At 35.4% G+C, this 18,723-nt stretch overlaps 1 protein-coding gene across 7 annotated transcripts in view; it reads right to left on the minus strand.

Annotated features, from left to right (window-relative positions):
• The window catches only part of ZNF148 (zinc finger protein 148), a 141,274-nt gene that overhangs the window by 37,557 nt on the left and 84,994 nt on the right, over positions 1–18,723 (minus strand). For all 7 annotated transcript variants that reach the window (XM_043473208.1, XM_043473206.1, XM_043473201.1 and 4 more), the window contains 2 exons: positions 13,388–13,511; positions 12,054–12,137 (listed from right to left, as the gene is read on the minus strand). In XM_043473208.1, coding sequence (XP_043329143.1) covers positions 12,054–12,137; positions 13,388–13,511 — 208 coding nt within the window. The remainder of the gene's footprint in view (positions 1–12,053; positions 12,138–13,387; positions 13,512–18,723) is intronic.

Below are 18,723 nucleotides of genomic sequence, written 5' to 3' on the forward strand. Positions count from 1 at the left end.
ATGATTATACAGTGGAAGTGACATATAGATTCAAGGGATCAGATCTAATATATAGAGTGCTTGAAGAACTATGACGAGGCTCATAACACTGTACAGGAGGTGGTGATCAAAACCATCCCCAAGAAAAAGAAATGCAAAAAGGGAAAATGGTTGTCTGATGAGGCCTTACAAACAGCTGAGAAAAGAAGAGAAACAAAAGGCAAAGAGGAAAAGGAAAGATATACTCATCTGAATGCAGAGTTCCAAAGAATAGCAGGAGAGGTAAGAAAGCCTTCCTCAGTGATCAGTGCAAAGAAATGGAAGAAAACAATAGAATGGGAAAGACCAGAGATCTCTTCAAGGAAATTAGAGATACCAAGGGAACATTTCATGCAAAGATGAGTTCAATAAAGTACAGAAACGGTATGGACCTAACAGAAGCAGAAGATATTAAGAAGAGGTGGCAAGAATACATCGAAGAACTATACTAAAAAGATCTTCATGACCCAGATAACCACAATGGTGTGATCACTTACCTAGAGCCAGACACCCTGGAGTGCAAAGTCAAGTGGGCTTTAGGAAGCATCACTATGAACAAAGCTAGTGGAGGTGATGGAATTCCAGCTGAGTTTTTCAAATCCTAAAAGATGATGCTGCTAAAGTGCTGCACTCAGCATGCCAGCAAATTTGGAAAACTCGGCAGTGGCCAGAGGACTGGAAAAGGTCCGTTTTCATTCCAATCCCAAAGAAAGGCAATGCCAAAGAATGCTCAAACTCCTGCACTGCTGCTGCTGCTAAGTTGCTTCAGTCGTATCCAATTCTGTGCGACCCCACAGACAGCAGCCCACCAGGCTCCACCGTCCCTGGGATTCTCCAGTTAAGAGTACTGGAGTGGGGTGCCATTGCCTTCTTGGCAAACTATTGCACAACTGCACTCATTTCACATGCTAGCAAAATAATGCTCAAAATTGTCCAAGTTAGGTTTCAACAGTACATGAACTTCCAGAAATTCAAGCTGGATTTAGAAAAGGCAGAGGAGCTAGAGATCAAATGGCCAACATCCGATGGATCATACAAAAAGCAAAAGAATTTTAGAAAAACATCTAGTTCTGCTTCATTGACTACACTAAAGGCTTTGAGTGTGTGGATCACAACAAACTGTGGAAAATTCTTAAAGAGATGAGAATACCAGACCACCTTACCTGCCTCCTGAGAAACCTGTATGGAAGTCAAGAAGCAACAGTTAAAACCGGATATGGAACAACAGACTGGTTCCAAACTGGGAAAGGAGTACATCAAGCCTGCATATTGTCACCCAGCGTATTTAACTGCAGAGTACATCATGAGAAACACTGGGCTGGATGAAGCACAAGCTGGAATCAAGACATCCGGGAGAAATATCAATAACCTGATATATACAGATGACAGTACCCTTATGACAGAAATCAGAGAGGAACTAAAGAGCCTCTTAATGAAAGTGAAAGAGGAGAGTGAAAGAGTTGGCTTAAAACTTAACATTCAAAAAACAAAGATCATGGCATCCGGTCCCATCACTTCATGGCAAACAGATGGAGAAACAATGGAAACTGACAGACTTTATTTTTTGGGGCTCCAAAATCACTGCAGATCGAGACTGCAGCCATGAAATTAAAAGATGCTTGCTCCCTGCAAGAAAAGCTATGACAAACCTAGAGAGAACATTAAAAAAGCAGAGACATTACTTTGTCAACAAAGGTCTGTACAGTCAAAACTACGGTGTTTCCAGTAGTCATGTATGGATGTGAGAGCTAACCATAAAGAAGGTGGAGTGCTGAAGAATTGATGCTTTTGAACTGTGGTGTTGCAGAAGACTCTTGAAAGTCCCTCGGACTGCAAGGAGATCCAACCAGTCCATCCTAAAGGAAATCAGTCCTGACTATTCATTGGAAGGACTGATGCTGAAGCTCCAATATTTTGGCCACCTGATGTGAAGAACTGACTCATTGGAAAAGACCCTTATGCTAGGCAAGATTGAAGGCAGGAGGAGAAGGGGACGACAGAGGATGAGATGGTAGGATGGCATCACCAACTCGATAGACATGAGCCTGAACGAGCTTCGGGAGATGCTGAAGGACAGGGAAGCCTGGCCTGCTGCAGTCCTAGGGGTCACAAAGAGTCTGAGACGACTGAGCAACTGAATAATAACAAAACACTGCTAAGCAAATAAATCAGGACTGTTAGAAAGCAGCAGTTTCAACTCTCAACTCATCACAGTTAATAATTTAATGCAAACTTTATACAAAAGATTCAGGGACTTATTTACAGCTCAAGAACTGTCATCCAAAACATAAAACAATACAAATGCAATAGCTTAGAAACAGAAAATACCACATGAAATACAAGGGGAGAAATGACCCTGAAAGATATTATTCTGCTAAAAGAGTTTTTGCTATTGTCTATCTCTTGGAGGCAATCTTTTTCTTTTTAATATCAAAAAAAGTCTAGGTAACATTACTGAGCCACTGAGCAAATTCTCCCACTCAATAATAATCTAGAACTCTCAGTGATTAAGCAGAGCATCAAGCAATACTTTTGGTAGGTGGTCACCACCACTCCCCACAACAATCATTCTCTTCTCCACCCTTTCTTAGCTTCTCATCCCATTAACAGCAGCCCCTCAAGTGTCTCCTGGCCAGTCCCTAATATTTATGTCCATGGCTTTGACATAAGGAAAACTCTTGCATTTGTCACTGAACCCTAACATTTTAAAGTACCTTTCAGTTCCAGGTTCCATGAGTCCATTGTCCTTTCTCCCTAATTCTCATATAAAAAAGAAAGCACCTTAAGAACAGGGATATTTTCTATAGGAATAAAGTTAGACCTTAAGACCCTCGAGTTTCAGCTGATCAGACTCCATGTCCCTCTCCTCTATCCAACTATAAAGAACTAAAAGCTAGATGAAGTAGGCAAGAATATATCCAACTGATTTTTGAGGATGAATAGAGTATCTCAATTATATAAGCACAACAAGCCTATATAGAACACCTGTCATTCAAACAAGAGCAATAAATATGTCGCTCTTTTTGTGCTGATAATAATTTTTTCACAGCTGCATTTCTCTCTTTAATTTTTAAGTAAATAATGTACAATCTGATCAATTCCCTAAGGTAATTAAGAGCTGACTGAATACATTTTCTAGAATTAAAAAAGCACACTGAAAGCATTAATTCTTTAAATATATTTAGAAAGTAAAAGTCAAAATAGTTAATGAAATGAAGGTAAAGAAGAATCAATTAGGCCTTGTAAAAGAATTTACAGATGGATGAAAATATACCAGGACAGGTGGGGTGGGGGCGCGTCAATAAGCTTAATTTGTCTATCAGCCTCTTAATGTAGCCAAGCAGGAAACAAAGAGAAAGAAGTACTTCTGTCAACAACTAATAAAGCAAACAGCATAAAGGCAGCCCTGGGAGGAGCTGGATATATCAGTAAGTAACTATCTAGTACTACATTAGTATGTCAGTCCTATGACTCCATTTTTCATAACAGCATCATCTCCCTAAAAGATCTATAGAAGAGCAAAACAAATTACAAAACATGCAGAAGCTATTATTATTATTGTAGCTGCTTTCAAAAACTACCAAGACACTTTCATAAAGTTCAGATGGGGGCTGAAAATGATGACACTTCAGGCATTTTTTAAAAAAATAGAGACTCTTCGGATCAACAACTGAAGATCTTAAAAGTATCCAGAAAAATTAAAAATGAATGACCTTGATAAGCAAATTTAGATTGCCCTAAATATTTTAAGCCCAATTTCTTTGCCATGACTGAGTCCATATCAAATATTACATTTTGTCAGTCACTCTCACCAAAAGACCCAAATAAAAAATATAATACTAAAATATATGAATTCTAAGCCTAAGTGTCATTCAAAGTCAGTCAGTGAAACAAAAAACTTTATCAACAAATTTTTTTAATGTGTTGTCAGCCTATCCAGACATCTGAAACTTAATAAATTCAAGGTTTGAAAGTCATGAATGTAGTCATCTAACATCTACCCAACCGGGTTCTGGAACAGTAAGCAGTTGTCCAAAAGGCAGCTTCAAAACTGGAGAATCCTGAAGGTCTTCAGGTGTTTGACTTAAAGGAAGTAATTAAGTATTCTTCCAAAAGAATACGATGTCAAAGTATTTGTAAAACATCGGATCCAGACTCAACTGTCTTAAAGCTTCATCTTCTGCAGAATGCAAAATAATTTGAAGAACAGGGAGGAGGCAGAGAAAAAGTCATATTAAGTAAAGGCAAATCAACAAGAGAAAGAGTAGAGAGACTTATCTTGTTCTAGACTAACCATATTGAAAATGGTTAAAAAAAAAAAAGCAAAACATCAGAAATGAGAAACTGCTGTCAGAAGTAACATTAAAAAAATTATTATCTAGGGTGAAACAGATCACCAGCCCAGGTTGGATGCTTGAGACAAGTGCTCGGGCCTGGTGCACTGGGAAGACCCAGAGGGTAGAGAGGGAGGTGGGAGGGGGGATCGGGATGGGGAATACATGTAAATCCATGGCTGATTCATGTCAATATATGACAAAAACCACTACAATATTGTAAAGTAATTAGCCTCCAACTAATAAAAATAAATGGGGGGGGGGGGGAATTAGAAAGTTCTAGGTGTGAAGTTAAATTTTGGGAGTCCTTTCTCAGCCCTTTTTCTAAAAATTAGCTCATCCTAAACTGCTCAAAGAAAAAGAGGCTCTAAAGCCCAGCAAAATTAATTTTCTTTGTTTTGCAGTAATACTCAGTGGTGTCCAAATTTTGCCTACTTCTCATAAACTTGGTGAAAATTGAAGTAATATTATATTTCATGAAGTTTAACAATGTTCTTCTTTGTTTAAATTGAATTTTTAATACTAAAAGTAAACCTGATTAATAAATGTGCAATTATCTAAGCTATAATTTCTCATATTAGTTATACATAATTAACAAAAAAGTAACACACTTGTCAAATTTCTAGTTTTCTTCATAAAACAATAACGGTTCCTCCAACATGGCAGTTAAATGCACTGCTTTTTTATAATGCTTACAGGATAAATTTGACACCCCTTTGCTTGGCATCCAGGCTTAACATAATTCTAAAATGAGGCTTTCTAGTCTAACCGTCTCTGCTCTACTCAGAGTGGCCCTTTAAATGTTATTCATCTTGCCTTTGTTCTTACTCCTACATCCACAGACTTTTCTCATTCAGATATACCCAACTGCCTTGCTGCAAGCCGTAAGGCCAGGCCCAGGAATGGCTCTTCTCCTTCCTGAACAATAAAAACCTCCATGTTTGAAACCAAAGTTTTTGTGAACTAAAAATCTTCTTGGTGCTTGATTTACTCTTTCAATAGCATAGCAGTTAAGAATAAGAACTCTGAAGACTGAACTATGTCATTAACTGAACTATATATACACTGGGGCAATTTCTTAATCATCTTAACCTATATTTCCTTACCTGTTTAAAAAAAAAGGAATAGTACCCTCTTCACAGAACTGCTCTGATGATAAAGTGAGATCATTTATGTACAGTTTAATACAGTGTTTGGCATAAAATAGGTACTCAATAAATCTGACAGTATTATTAGGTTTATGATAATAGTGACTTCTAGGAATTTCTAGCTTTTTAAACTATCTTAAAGTACCTCCTTCTCCTGGTTCTTTTAAACTAGTCAATCTGACACACTGCTTCTCCTGTTATCCAGCATCTGCAATGATCCTAGTGGATTCTTGTCTGCGTGATTTCTAACTTGCTGTTCTGTGTTTCCAAATTATCTGTGTTATCTGTCTACCTATCCTTCCCCAAAGATTCCCAACTTCAGTACATCCCAGATTTTTTTTCCCCCAGTCCTAGCTACCATCATGCTCTGCCTCATAGTTCCTGTGGTAACACTTGACTCACATATAACACATGAACTAAATCCAACTCACAGGGCCACCAATCTAAATCCTCATTGGTCTATTTCAACTGAACTCCTAAAGGACACGTTGTCTCTACTATTTGCAAGCATGTGTGCTAAGTTGCTTCAGTCCTGTCTGACTCTGTGCGACCCCAGGCTTCTACGTCCATGGGATTCTCCAGGCAAGAATACTGGAGTGGGTTGCCATGCCCTCCTCCAGGGGATCTTCCTGACCCTGGGATCAAACCTGCCTCTCTTACATCTCCTGCATTGGCAGGCGGGTACTATTTGCATAGCATGTGTCAAATTGTGAGTCATGTGATTCACATGTTTATCCATTCAATAATTACACATAAATAAGAATGAGACTACTTCAAGAGATTCCCAATTTGTTAAACTAGAAACTTGTCAAAACAAACGGTAAACATTTTTCTTTTAACTACAGACACTATAAACTGACAAAGAACATTTTATATGGATTTGAGGGGAAGAACACTCACACACACAAAATGCATATAATTAACTGAAAACGACACAACTTTCATTATAAATCCTCTGATTCTTTATATTTCAGTTCTAAGGTATTTTAAATGGAGTTAACTTTCTGGATAACTTCTCCTATCCCCCCAAACAAAATACTTTTAAAAACTTATGGTATAGTTTTTATACATATATGCATATGTGCGTGTGTATGATTTTTTTCATATTCTGAGATATTTTGTTAAATAGTCTTAAAACTTTTATATTATCATATCATTTAGCATGAATTATTAACAGTTTTGCAAAGAAAAAAAAATCTGGCTTCTGAAAACTTTGTTAGACCAGAGAATGTCAGTAACAGCAATCTGCACTTCCCTGCTTAATCTTTCTTGGCAAGCTATGTTTGCACCAGTGCTGTCTGGCTTCAGCAATCACAATGCCAGGAGCTCATACTGTATGCAACCTTTTCAGTATCCCAAACAGTATTCAGTTCCTTCATTGCCACAAATAACGAGTTTAACTAGGTCTGTAACATTTTCTTTTCATAAACTTCTCTATTATGCTAATAAACAGTAAGTTAAGGCTTCAAAATAATGAGAGGTAAATTAATTTTTGTCAACAGTTGAACCATACTGAAGGAAATACAAAGTGTTGAACAAACTTAGTCAAGGGTGAATCAACATGCTCTCTGACGCCACCTCACTAGCCCAACTGGTTTTAAAAATAGTAATAATAATAATATTGTCATTCAGCTATTTAACATGGTTGTGAATAAAAGTCATAGTCGAGAAGAAAAGAAGATCAATGCATGTTTTCAGATATTAAGAATGCCAACTTAGAAGACTGATTTTCCAGTGTTTCTTGCTACATTTGTATCTATAGAACTGCATACATTCAAGATCTTAAGCCTTAAAAAAGAATTTTGTGAGAAAAGAAACCTAATAAATATGTATAATTCTAAATGATTTGGTTTATTTTCAAAATCCCTTTTATTTTGGGAAGAAAATCACTTTATAAAAACTTACCCAAACATAGACATTATAACATTTTTACTAATAAAATAAAAAGCATTATGAAAACTGCCACAACTATAGAAAATAGCCATAATCTGCTATAATAGTCAGAATATTAGAGTAAGTATTCTGTGGCTTACTACTTGAAGGAATTCAGAAAATTAATATAAAATTAAAGCTGTTTATTCTTCAAACCCCCAGACCCTACTCATGGCAATAAGACAGAATTTCCTTAGACTAAAATGGTGACAAACTGATGAGAGAAAGAACACATGCATTAGAAAATGCAAAGGAAAAAGCACCTTAGATACACGCACCTGATCACAAGGTAAATCCCCCAGTGATGAATGTTTACCTTTGGTGTATACCTTACCAGTAATTCTGACCCTAATCAAAACAATCATTAGGATTATTATCTTCAACCTTGGCTTCAAATCCTCACCTTATCTCCCATATCCACAAAATCTGTAATACACTTCCAAAAGATATAAATCTCCCATAACTGCCAAAATTAGCAGTCCCAAGGATATCTGACTTTTGACAGTTTCAGTGCCTTAGGCTAAAAGAACAGAGCTTTAATCAAATGTTCAGGGACCAGCGTTGGTAATTTACCCTAAAATGGTATTTCATAGGCCAGTTCGAATTAGCAAACAGTCAAGTAATAATAACCTGTCCAGGCTGAGTTTAAATTTTTTCAGTTAGAAAACCAAATCAAGCTAGGTTTCTGGGTTTTAAAAGCCACAGAAGATTTCTTAATTGGTAACAAGAGCAGCCAAGCAGGTAATGATTTTTAACCATCTTGCAAATGGAACAGACATAGGCTCAGAGGCTGGGAGACTGGAGGTGACAGTATAAAGAGATCCAAAAGGATGAGGGAGGCTATAAGGAAAACAAAGCCTGTAAGAACTGGTAGTTCTTCTCACCACACAACGTTTAAGGTTCAGCAGATAGGTGACATTACTTTCTTGACAATTTAAAAATAGATAAACAATATATGCAAAAGCTTTTTTACTGCTAACTGTTTCAGTGCATTCTTCTACATAAAGACCTACAGAGAAAGTCTTGACATTGGCAAACTTTAGGCACAATCCCCTCCAAAAATAAAAGTCCTTTAAAATATGAAATAAAGAACTCTAAGAACAAAATACAAATGATGGAGAATATCTATGTTGTTTTATACATATATTTCCAGCTCAGTACAGCTTATAAGTAACCTGGTAACAGGACAAAAATATCTTACTATCTTCAGGAACAGTGTACACAAAAAGAATCAAGAACAATGAAATAAAGGAAAATTTATTTCCTTTACATCAGTTCCACTTGGGGGGTTAGGGGTGGTGATAATGAAGCAAAACTGCATTTCTCTTCAAAAGAAACTTCTCTGTTAAAGAATCATAGTGACTGGTTTGACTGGTTCCACTCTATTCCCTGTCATCTCTGTACCTTGGAATGCTTCCCAGGTGACTCAGATGGTAAAGCATCTGCCTGCAATATGGGAGACCAGGGTTCGATCCCTGGGTCGGGAAAATTCTCTGGAGAAGGAAATGGCAACCCACTCCAGTACTCTTGCCTAGAAAATTCCATGGACGGAGGGAGCCTGGTAGGCTACAGTCCACGGGGTCACAAAGAGTTGGACATGACTGAGCAACTTCACTCCTTTTTTGTACCTTGAGAACTCCGGCCTTTGCTTCCACCCCTTTTAGGTGTTACTAAACCCACAGGAAGGCTAAGCCATAACTGGCTTAGTGGTAAAGCAAGAAAAATTCCCAAAGACCAAACAACATTATTCTGCTTCTGGTCATTCTTCACAGTTAGTGATTTCACATGTGTGCTCTGGAGTTGCAGAAACCTGAGCTGGAATCTTGGCTCCACCATATATATACTAGACTATATAAATTTAGGAAAGCTTCTTAACTTCTGTGCGCATTCTACTGCTTCTTCATCTAAAAAAACGGGAATGGTAATAATAGCGCCTCCCTGTCAAGACTAGTATGAAGACTAAGTGAGACATTTAACAAACATTTAGCCCAGCGTCTAGTCTTAGTAAATTCTCAACATGAACTAACCAACATAACCTGTTGAAATTCAAGATAGCCCATGGCTCAGCACCATTATTTTCCCAAACTGGTATCACTAAATTGTGACCAGCACTGTAAAAAAGAACTTGCTACTAGAACAGAATAGAAAATAATAGGGTACAGTAAGGGCAAGTAATGTTTTGAAAATCTTTTTTTCAGACTCAAACACATTCTCTCAACTGAGCCTCCCAGTTTTTCTTTATTGCCTTCACTATGTAGTCTTCAAAAGCAGCATATCTGGCTCCTCTTCAGGGTACAACAGCATTTTGTACAAAACTCTACAACACTTACTACAGTGGGCTTTATATATATGTCTCTCACATTAGACTGTAAACTCCAACATTGCTATCAGAGAAACGCAAATCAAAATTACAATGAGGTATTGCCTCACATCGTCAAAATGGCCACCATCAAAAAATTTACAAACAATAAATGCTGGAGAGGGTATGGAGAAAAGAGAACCCTCTTACACTGCTGGTGGGAATGTAAATGGATATAGCCACTATGGACAATAGTATGGAGATTCCTTTAAAGATAGAACTACCATATGACCCAACAATCCCACTCCTAGAGAAAAATCATAATATTTTATTTAAGTTTTTATAAACCAAAACTAGAAAAAAGCCATAATTTGAAAATATACACGCAAGCCAATGTTCACTGCAGCACTATTTACAATAGTCAGAACATGGAAGTAATACTAAATGTCCACCAACAGAAGAATGGATAAAGATGGCACATATAGACAATGGGATGTTACTCAGCCATAAAAAAGAACAAAATAATGTCATTTGCAGCAACATGAGTAGACCTAGAGATTGTCACATTGAGTGAAGCCAGATAAAAAGACAATTATCATAATGAACTTATTAACAAAACAGGAATCACAGATGTAGAAAACAGTCTTATGGCTAACAGGGGATAAGGGAGGGCAGGGATAAATTGGGAGACTGGTAATGACATAAACATACTACTATATATAAAATACATAGCTAATGACAATCTACTGTATAGCACAGGGAACTCTACTCAATACTTGGTAATAGCCTATAATGGGAAAAGAATCTAAAACAACAGTGGATGTATGTATATGCATAGCTGATTCACTTTGCTGTACACTCTGAAACTAACACAAAATGGTAAATCAACTATACTCTACTGAAAATTAAAAAAAGAATGCAAACTCCACAGAAGCTACCTTTTATTATCCTCTATTTCTAGTATCTGAAAAACACTGCCAGCTCAATAAATGTTTATTGAATGAATCATTAAATCATTAAAATCTAACAGGCATTAAAAACATATAAAAATATTTAACTGTTTTCATTTATCACTATCTGATTGGGTTTTTTTTTTTTTTTTTGATTGGGTTTTATTATTGTATAAAATTTTAATTTAGCCATATAAATCACACACACACACACAATCAATAAAGCTGTTCTTCCTCCCAAGTGCCTTGTATACTTCCTTCCAACTGGAAATGGTGAATAATGTTTACTTAAGAAACTGAAATGAACGGTGTGCATAATGATCTTTGAAAAGTAGAACATCAAAGCATAAAAATGTGCTACACAGGGAACCAGCCACATTCATGTTTGTGAGGGGCAAATAAAGTTAAGGAAAGTTACTAGGCAGAAAAGCCTGCTGCTTCTATATGATAAACCGTCCAAGGATCCTCTTTCACAGGGACTGCAGGTACCACGAGAACACATCTAAATAACAACACTGGGAGGGTAGCTGCTTGATTACTTCATACAGAGGTATATGAGGAACTCTAGTATTTTCAACATTTAAATATTATCACTATCATTTTTCAATTCTACTTAAACGAAGAACCAAAGTTATATAAATTTACCAACTCTTTCACTCCATCACAAAAAGGCAAGATGCTGGAAATAAATTATAAAGAAACACTTTTCATCGTGCTTACAGATGTCAAAAGCTCACAATTTACTAAATTAAGGTCACATATAAAATTTGGCTTTACATTTGCTTAAAAAAAAAAAAGAATAAATGCAAATAAACATTTGCTCTAAAATGAGGCTCAACTTTTAAAGGTATGGGTTCTTTTATAGTAATCTTCCAAAATATTTGTTTCTAAATCCTTAACAACTTGAATGAAAAATTGGAAGTTTCCAATTTATAAGATTATAACTCTCTTGATATAGTAAGCTATATACATGAAATAGGGGTGGGGGGGAGTGTTATCGCTATTTAAGAATCAGGCATTTTGCTTCCTCCCCCCTAATTATCGCAAATGATAACTTTACCTACTCTAAACCTGTTAAACATCTAAGGAAATAACTACTTCACAAAAACTTCCTTCCTTCCTTCCCTTTGTCACTTTAAACATATCTTAAGTTATGAAACTTTACTTCAAAGTAATTTGTTAGGCTACAACAGTTAAGTCAAGTCTTAACAGTTAACCCTGATTTACTGAAGAAAGAAAAAAAGATGAGCTGTGATAAATACTCTTAAACAAAATTACCAAAGAGCCAACAAGTTGTTGCTACTTATTAAAAATTCTTCCCTATATTTGAAATGGTAATTTTAACGACCCTAGTAAGGGTGGCAACACTCACCAGTATGAATCTTCTCATGTCTCTGTAGCAGGTACTTCTGTATGAAACGCATGTCACATTGACTACATTGAAATGGTTTTTCACCTTAAAATAATTTCACATCCACAAATTAGTTACTGAATAAAACACAGTTTAGAGTCAACTATTTCTGAGGAAAGAGAACTCTTAGAAGCCCAAATTCTGAAAAATTGCAAATTATGCATACAAAGGTTTTATACTATTCATTAACAGAATTTTATTTCCTCTCAATTTCCATCCCCCCCCCCAAGATTCAAAAATTCACATTCTCACAACCACACAAAAATGAGACTGAATATGATCTATATCCTTCAAGGAAAAAAAAAAGTAAATAAATAAAACAATTTACAATAGAATTTAAAACTCATGATGCTGAAAGGCCTCCACAGGTTACCAAGTGTCTTAAACAGCTTTGCTTTCTTTGTGGAGGAAGATCCACCTACCTTGTTCTCCCTTGCTAACCACCACTTTATGCCTTTTCACTTTTTTCTCTAGAACCTTCAAAACTTTCTAAACATCCCCTTAAAAAAAAAAACAATCCTTTTTCTTCAAACATTCCCTCTCTGTTGGAGCCTTTCCTTTCATAGTCCAACCTATGTCTCAAATTTTTCACCACCCATTTGTCCTTTAACCCTTATACTCTGCTTTCTTAAAAGATACTAGTTAAAAAAAAAAAATACTAGTGATCTCCTTGCTATTTATTCTAATGATCTGTTCTCAATTCTCTCTCTTGCTCTTGCTCTTTCTCTCTCCTCTCAGAAGGTTGTGCAGTTACTGATTCCTCCTTGGAATTCTCTCCTCTTTTGGTTTCTGGGTGTATTTTACCAGTTCATCAAATCTACCTTATTATTTATTACTCTGTCTCCTTCCCCACCCTTTAACTCAACATATATGTCTAGTAATATTTCCCCAAAGATCTGTGATCAGTCTTTTGCTCTGATCTCCACAACTTTATGGTCTAACTTTTTATATTTGATTCCAAATTCATATTTCAAATTCCATCTGGACATCTTATACAGAAAAATAAATGTTGACAGGCTTTTAATAGTTCATTCTTTAACTGTTTCTCTGGTTAAAAAGAATACATTAAGCCAAATAAAGTGTTCAACTAAGCTAATTAATTTTGCACATCCATAATAATTGTTTTCTCATTTAAAGTTTTTCTTGGTTTCCTTGTGACATCCTGGCCTATGAAAACTCTGATTTAAAATGCCAGGTTAACTACAGTCTTAGGAATGAATGACATTTATAAGAAGATGAAAATAGCAAAGATAATAATTTTAACGGCCATAAGCCCACTTTAATTCAAGAAATACCTGTATGAATGAAGACATGTCTCTGTAAGTGATAGTTCGTTCTAAAGGCAGCATTGCAGTGCTCACAAACGTGAGATTTAGGGGTTTTCAAACCAAGTGATCCATCCTCATTTATTGTAAGGATCTGGTTTAAAAAAAAAAAAAGGCAAAACAAAAGAAACTTTTAAAATACTAATTATAAAAAAGATAATGCCTTTTAATGCAAACAGTGGTCACCAGAGATTATGAAATATTTTTTCCCTAGATAATCTTGAGAGGGCTACTGGAATAATTTTATCATTATTTGAAGAAAGTACAATGTGACTCAGAGTGGGTAAAAATTACTAATAAAACCTTGGAAGCTGGTTAAGTAAAATTTCAACATTGTGTCCTCTCCTCTCCAAAGGTGATGTCTAATAGAGTCCCCAAGTGTTCTCTGTTAGGATGAGTATAGTTTTATTTTCAACTTTAAAATATCACATATGCAGTACAAGTCTTATGTTCTAGACATGGTATAAATATTAAGCAGATAGGAATGGTTAAATAAATCATGAAAAATGAATACAACTTAATATTACGTGGTTGTGAAATAAAAAGAGAAAGCTCTTTATATTCCTACATAGAAAGAGCTCCAGGATTTACTCTTAAGTAAAAAAAAAAAAAAAACAGGGTTTAGAATCTAGTATATAATTTTGTTAAGTTTGAATATAAGATAATACATACAGCAATATATATTTGTTTGCAAATGCATAAAAGCTATTTGAGAAGGATGTACATAAATATATATAAATTTGGTCGTCATGGCTGAGAAACTTGGCAGAAGATATGGTAGGAGAGAGACTTTACACTAAACATACTTTAAAGTATTTTTCTGAACCATACAAATGCTTACCTATTACATTTTCCTTTTTCTTTTTTCTTAGAGAAGTAAAAAGGAAAACTGTTTTTAAGTCAACCTAGAATATGATTTGGAGTCAAAACGGTTCTGTTAAGGACCTCTAAGGTTATTCTAGGACTACCAAACTATTGTTAAGCATATTCCTTAATAAATTAGAAGGGTATGGGGGAAGGAAGACAGGTGACAAACACATCAACCTTTAATGCCTGTGCTTCCTGAGGTTGACAGTATCTTGGGCAAGGTCTAAAGAGTGCCAGAGAGAAGTTCACTTTTGGGGTTCATGTCTTCAGTTTAACCACCATTTGTTCAACATACAACATTTAAACTGCCTCTCTCACCAGCCACGTGGCAGAGTAAAAACAACAAATAATCCCTTTTTTCATTATTGAGGAGAGAAGAAAGATGACAAAACATGATGTGAACATAAGAAGCAAAAGAAAACTAGGAGGTAAGATCAAGAGGAATATGGCAAGTAAGAAGGAAACAGTACCCAAAAAAAAAAAAAAGAAGGAAACAGTAGTGGAGGTGGGAACGTAGAGAGTAGAAGCCAAGACACTGTGTCACACACAGGATACAGAAATCTAACAGATATCTTAAGAAATACAAAGGCCTGTGGAAACTGATTAGGGCCTGTAAATACACAGCTATGACCCCTGTCCCAAAACTTAGAGGGCTAGGTAAGGAAAAAGGGCTTTAGTTTTTAAAAAAAAATTTTTTTCAGTTTAAAAGCAGGAACACATTTCAGACTACACTGTATGTAAATCAATGGTAATTATTATGCTAATTATACAGGGCATGTGGATTCTAGGCAAACTGCCAATGTGGTCAACAATGCTTCAAAGTCTATGAACCAAAGTCACAGAGGGAAACATTTGGCAGGAGAGAATGCAAGTGGGTGTCACAGCTTCCTGAAGAGTCAGTGAGAACGGAAAGTTTCATCTCTGGTCAGTCTAAAATTTTTTCAACCCCTCAAAGTCACAAAATAATATTCAAATTAACACTGTGTAAAACAAACAAACAAAAAAAACACAAAATCTTTTAAAACATGACTTAAAATATTTCTAACATAAAACCAGTAACAAAAAGATGTTAAACATTTTATACAAAACAGAATAAAAACAGGATAGCACCAGGTATTTTTTTCTCATATGTTGATAACAAGTAAGATCCAAGTGCCAAAAAAAAAATGGCAGCTCAATAGCTTTCTGTGGCATAGCAACTACACAGAAAGGCTCTGTAAGGAAAAAATCTGGCCCAAATTACTTAATGTGAAACGGATATAATCCTTGACTGTACAAAGCCTTTTTATGAAGAGTTAAGGAGTTCTAGGTCATTGTTTACTCACTGGAGGTAATACTGCCTTTCACTGTGGACTCCAAGCCTTAATTCAAGGTGGATTTTATGGATGAAAGAGCAAACACTTACTTGTGAATAAGGAGACTGAAAACAATCTAGCATATTTATAAGTTCGATGACAAAAAATAATCAAATTGGTGAACATTTTACATTGAATTTTATATTATTTTCTGCTTTTCTTAGGCCAGGGGAACACATATCTTTGTATAAAAGACACAGAAGAAAATTATCTTGCCACAGAAGAGCACCACTGGCTCTTCCAACTTGTAATCTGTTTTTACGTATAACCGACAGATTTTGCCTGTTTTATTCATCACTATAACCCCAATACCCAAATTGTACATAGTGAGACTCAGTGCCTATTGATAATGGCAACCAACTACCCATACCAAACATCCTCACTGCTTACCACTTCTATTCGTAAGTTTCTGCAAATTCACTAAGCAGCATCATAGAAAAAGGTGTGTAAAGAATGGGTATGTAAAGAACAAAGTTTCTTGGTGGAAGAGAAATGGCTCATTAACGCAGGTAAAATTATCTTCCTTGGTATAGACTTGGTTTCTTTTCCTGTCCACACCCTTTCCAGATCTTTTAGTAAAATTGATCGACCAGTTAAGTGTATTTGCCTTAGAGATTAGCTGTCTTACTTGCTAACAGTACCATAAAATATTTTTGCTTTTCTTTTTCCTTCAGCATATGAACACTATTACAACTGAAGCATTTGAAATCTCCAAGTTTAAACCCTAAAGGGTCTGCAAGACAAGACATACTTTGTCTTGACTCCTGTCATTGCGACTTTTGGAGAAATATGTTAATTGTAAAAATCAAGCAGTTGGGCTTTATCAAGAGTAAAGAAATTGGTAATAGTCTAAACAAGACTCTAAATATTGACTGTTTTCTTAACTGTTTCACAAGTTTAAAACAGAATTTTTCAGTAAAATATTTCAATACCAAATGAATTCCTCAATCTGCTTTCTTAATCTCACAGTCCATTAGCAAATACATTTTTTGTTCTGAGATAAATCTGTTCCCTGCCAGCTATCAATATACATAGCAATGGCTATGTTAAATAATATACCAATTTTTAACTAACAAAGCACTAAGCTCTGCCTATTCAATTCAGAGATTTTTGACTCTTCAAGGGTCACTGCCACCAATTAGCCAAAACCTGACACCCCTCAGTGAGAAAGTTTTGTTCTCTTAAAAGGCAGACATGATTTCCCTCATTCTATACTGGAAATATTAAAGTATATATATTTTAAACTAATAATTATAGGTTTTACTATACATTCTTAATCAACTGATTTCTAAATCACCAAAATGCAAAACAACAATTTGAAGGAATAAATTTCTCACCCATCACATTTTATTGCAACTGGAAAATGAGATCTTCTATAATTCCCTTTACTCTCCAAACCCAACTAGAAACGGAAGAACAGTGCAACCCCAAAGACATGCAACAAAACAGCAAAGTAGCCCACAGCAATACCTACCCTCAACATCTCTGACCATCCTAGTTATCACTAACATTCCATCTTCACATCATTACTTTCTTTCATTCTCCCTGATTTTTACTGTCTCTCAGTACTTGGTTTTACTTATTACCAAATTTAATTTCTAAATGGCAAGTTTTTGCCAGTGCAAAAACATGAAATTCACTATATCATAAGCATGTTCAGGAGAATGACCGAGAGCTTTAGAAAAGGTTTTTTTCTCTTGTATTTCCTAAATATCAGGCAAAGATGTATACGGTTTTTTTAAAAAGAAAGATATACATCCAAATATTTTTAAAATTTATGGTTTGGCTCTGTGGAAAAATTATATACCCAGAATTCAAAATTCCCTGGGGAAATTAGATAAATAAATAAAATACTTATACTTTTCCAGTTTTTCTCTTAAGTACTATTTCACACTTCCATCCCTAGTCTTACAATCAGTTATTTACCTTAAAGCTACTCCTTCGACAATCAAGTCAGCATGAAGAAGAGAGTTTGACAAATAGCTAGTATTTCTATTTCTCGCCTTTCAATTAAATTTTCCTCACTTTAGAATTTTTCTTTTCTTTTTTTTTTTTTTTAAAGAATTGAACCCTGTTCCTTTCTTCAGTATGCTATAAGAGATCCTGGCACATTAACAGGCACTTAAATTAACTGCTTAGAGAATGAAAAGGATATATATTTCAGAATAAGAAGTAGGTAACCAAAAAGCACTCCGCTCTAGCACTATTAAGGAGTTTGAAAAGACCTAAAAGATGTACATAACACTGGGTTAAGATAGTGTGGTTACATCTTTACTGAAAGGATTATTAGAGTTTATCGATGTTAATTCAACAATCCTCATAAAACCCTTCTGTGGTGGAAAACATTCTCACTTAATTCACAAAACAAGTCAATAGCAAAGTCAGGTGGCAATACCTCATTTATCCAGAAACTTTCAAAATCAAGATTTGAGATTCTCAAACTTAAATGTAAATTACAATTATCTTGGACTCTTTTTAGTACAAATGGAAACCCCCTGGATAAGAATCTCTGGTGATGGGGCCTGACTATAACTGGAAAAGCCGTATGGGTGGTCTAACGCAGAGCCACAAGACCACTGCCATGAATGCACTGAGACTGAATGAAGTACACTAAGGCTTTTCATACATTTCTCATAACTGTAGTTCTCTATAGTCCTAATCCACAAGGGGAAAAAAAGACAGTCAAAGTGTCGATGGAAGGTGATGTTAAGTGGCCACATAGACTAGTAATGTAAAAATGAACAGTATGTCATTAAGGCATGAGAGGATGAAGCACTTATAAGCAGTCAAAAAAAAAAACACCTTAAAATCTAGCAGTTAGGATTTCTTAGTGTCTGTGTTTGAGTGGGGGTGGGGGTGACCTAACATCTCAGTCCTCCCAGAGGGTTTCACTATGATACATATGATTTTTTTTAAATGTTTACAACATGAACCCCAAACCATTAAAAGCTGAATTATGTTCAAATGTACTACGTTTTAAAAGAAAACAATATATTAAACATTTCTAACAAAGTGGTTGAAATAAAACTAAATTTAAACATTTAAAGGGGACAAGTTTTTATTATGTAGAAAATTCACTTTCAT

The sequence above is a fragment of the Cervus canadensis genome, chromosome 7 (genome assembly GCF_019320065.1).
Source record: "Cervus canadensis isolate Bull #8, Minnesota chromosome 7, ASM1932006v1, whole genome shotgun sequence".
Lineage (NCBI taxonomy): Eukaryota > Metazoa > Chordata > Mammalia > Artiodactyla > Cervidae > Cervus > Cervus canadensis.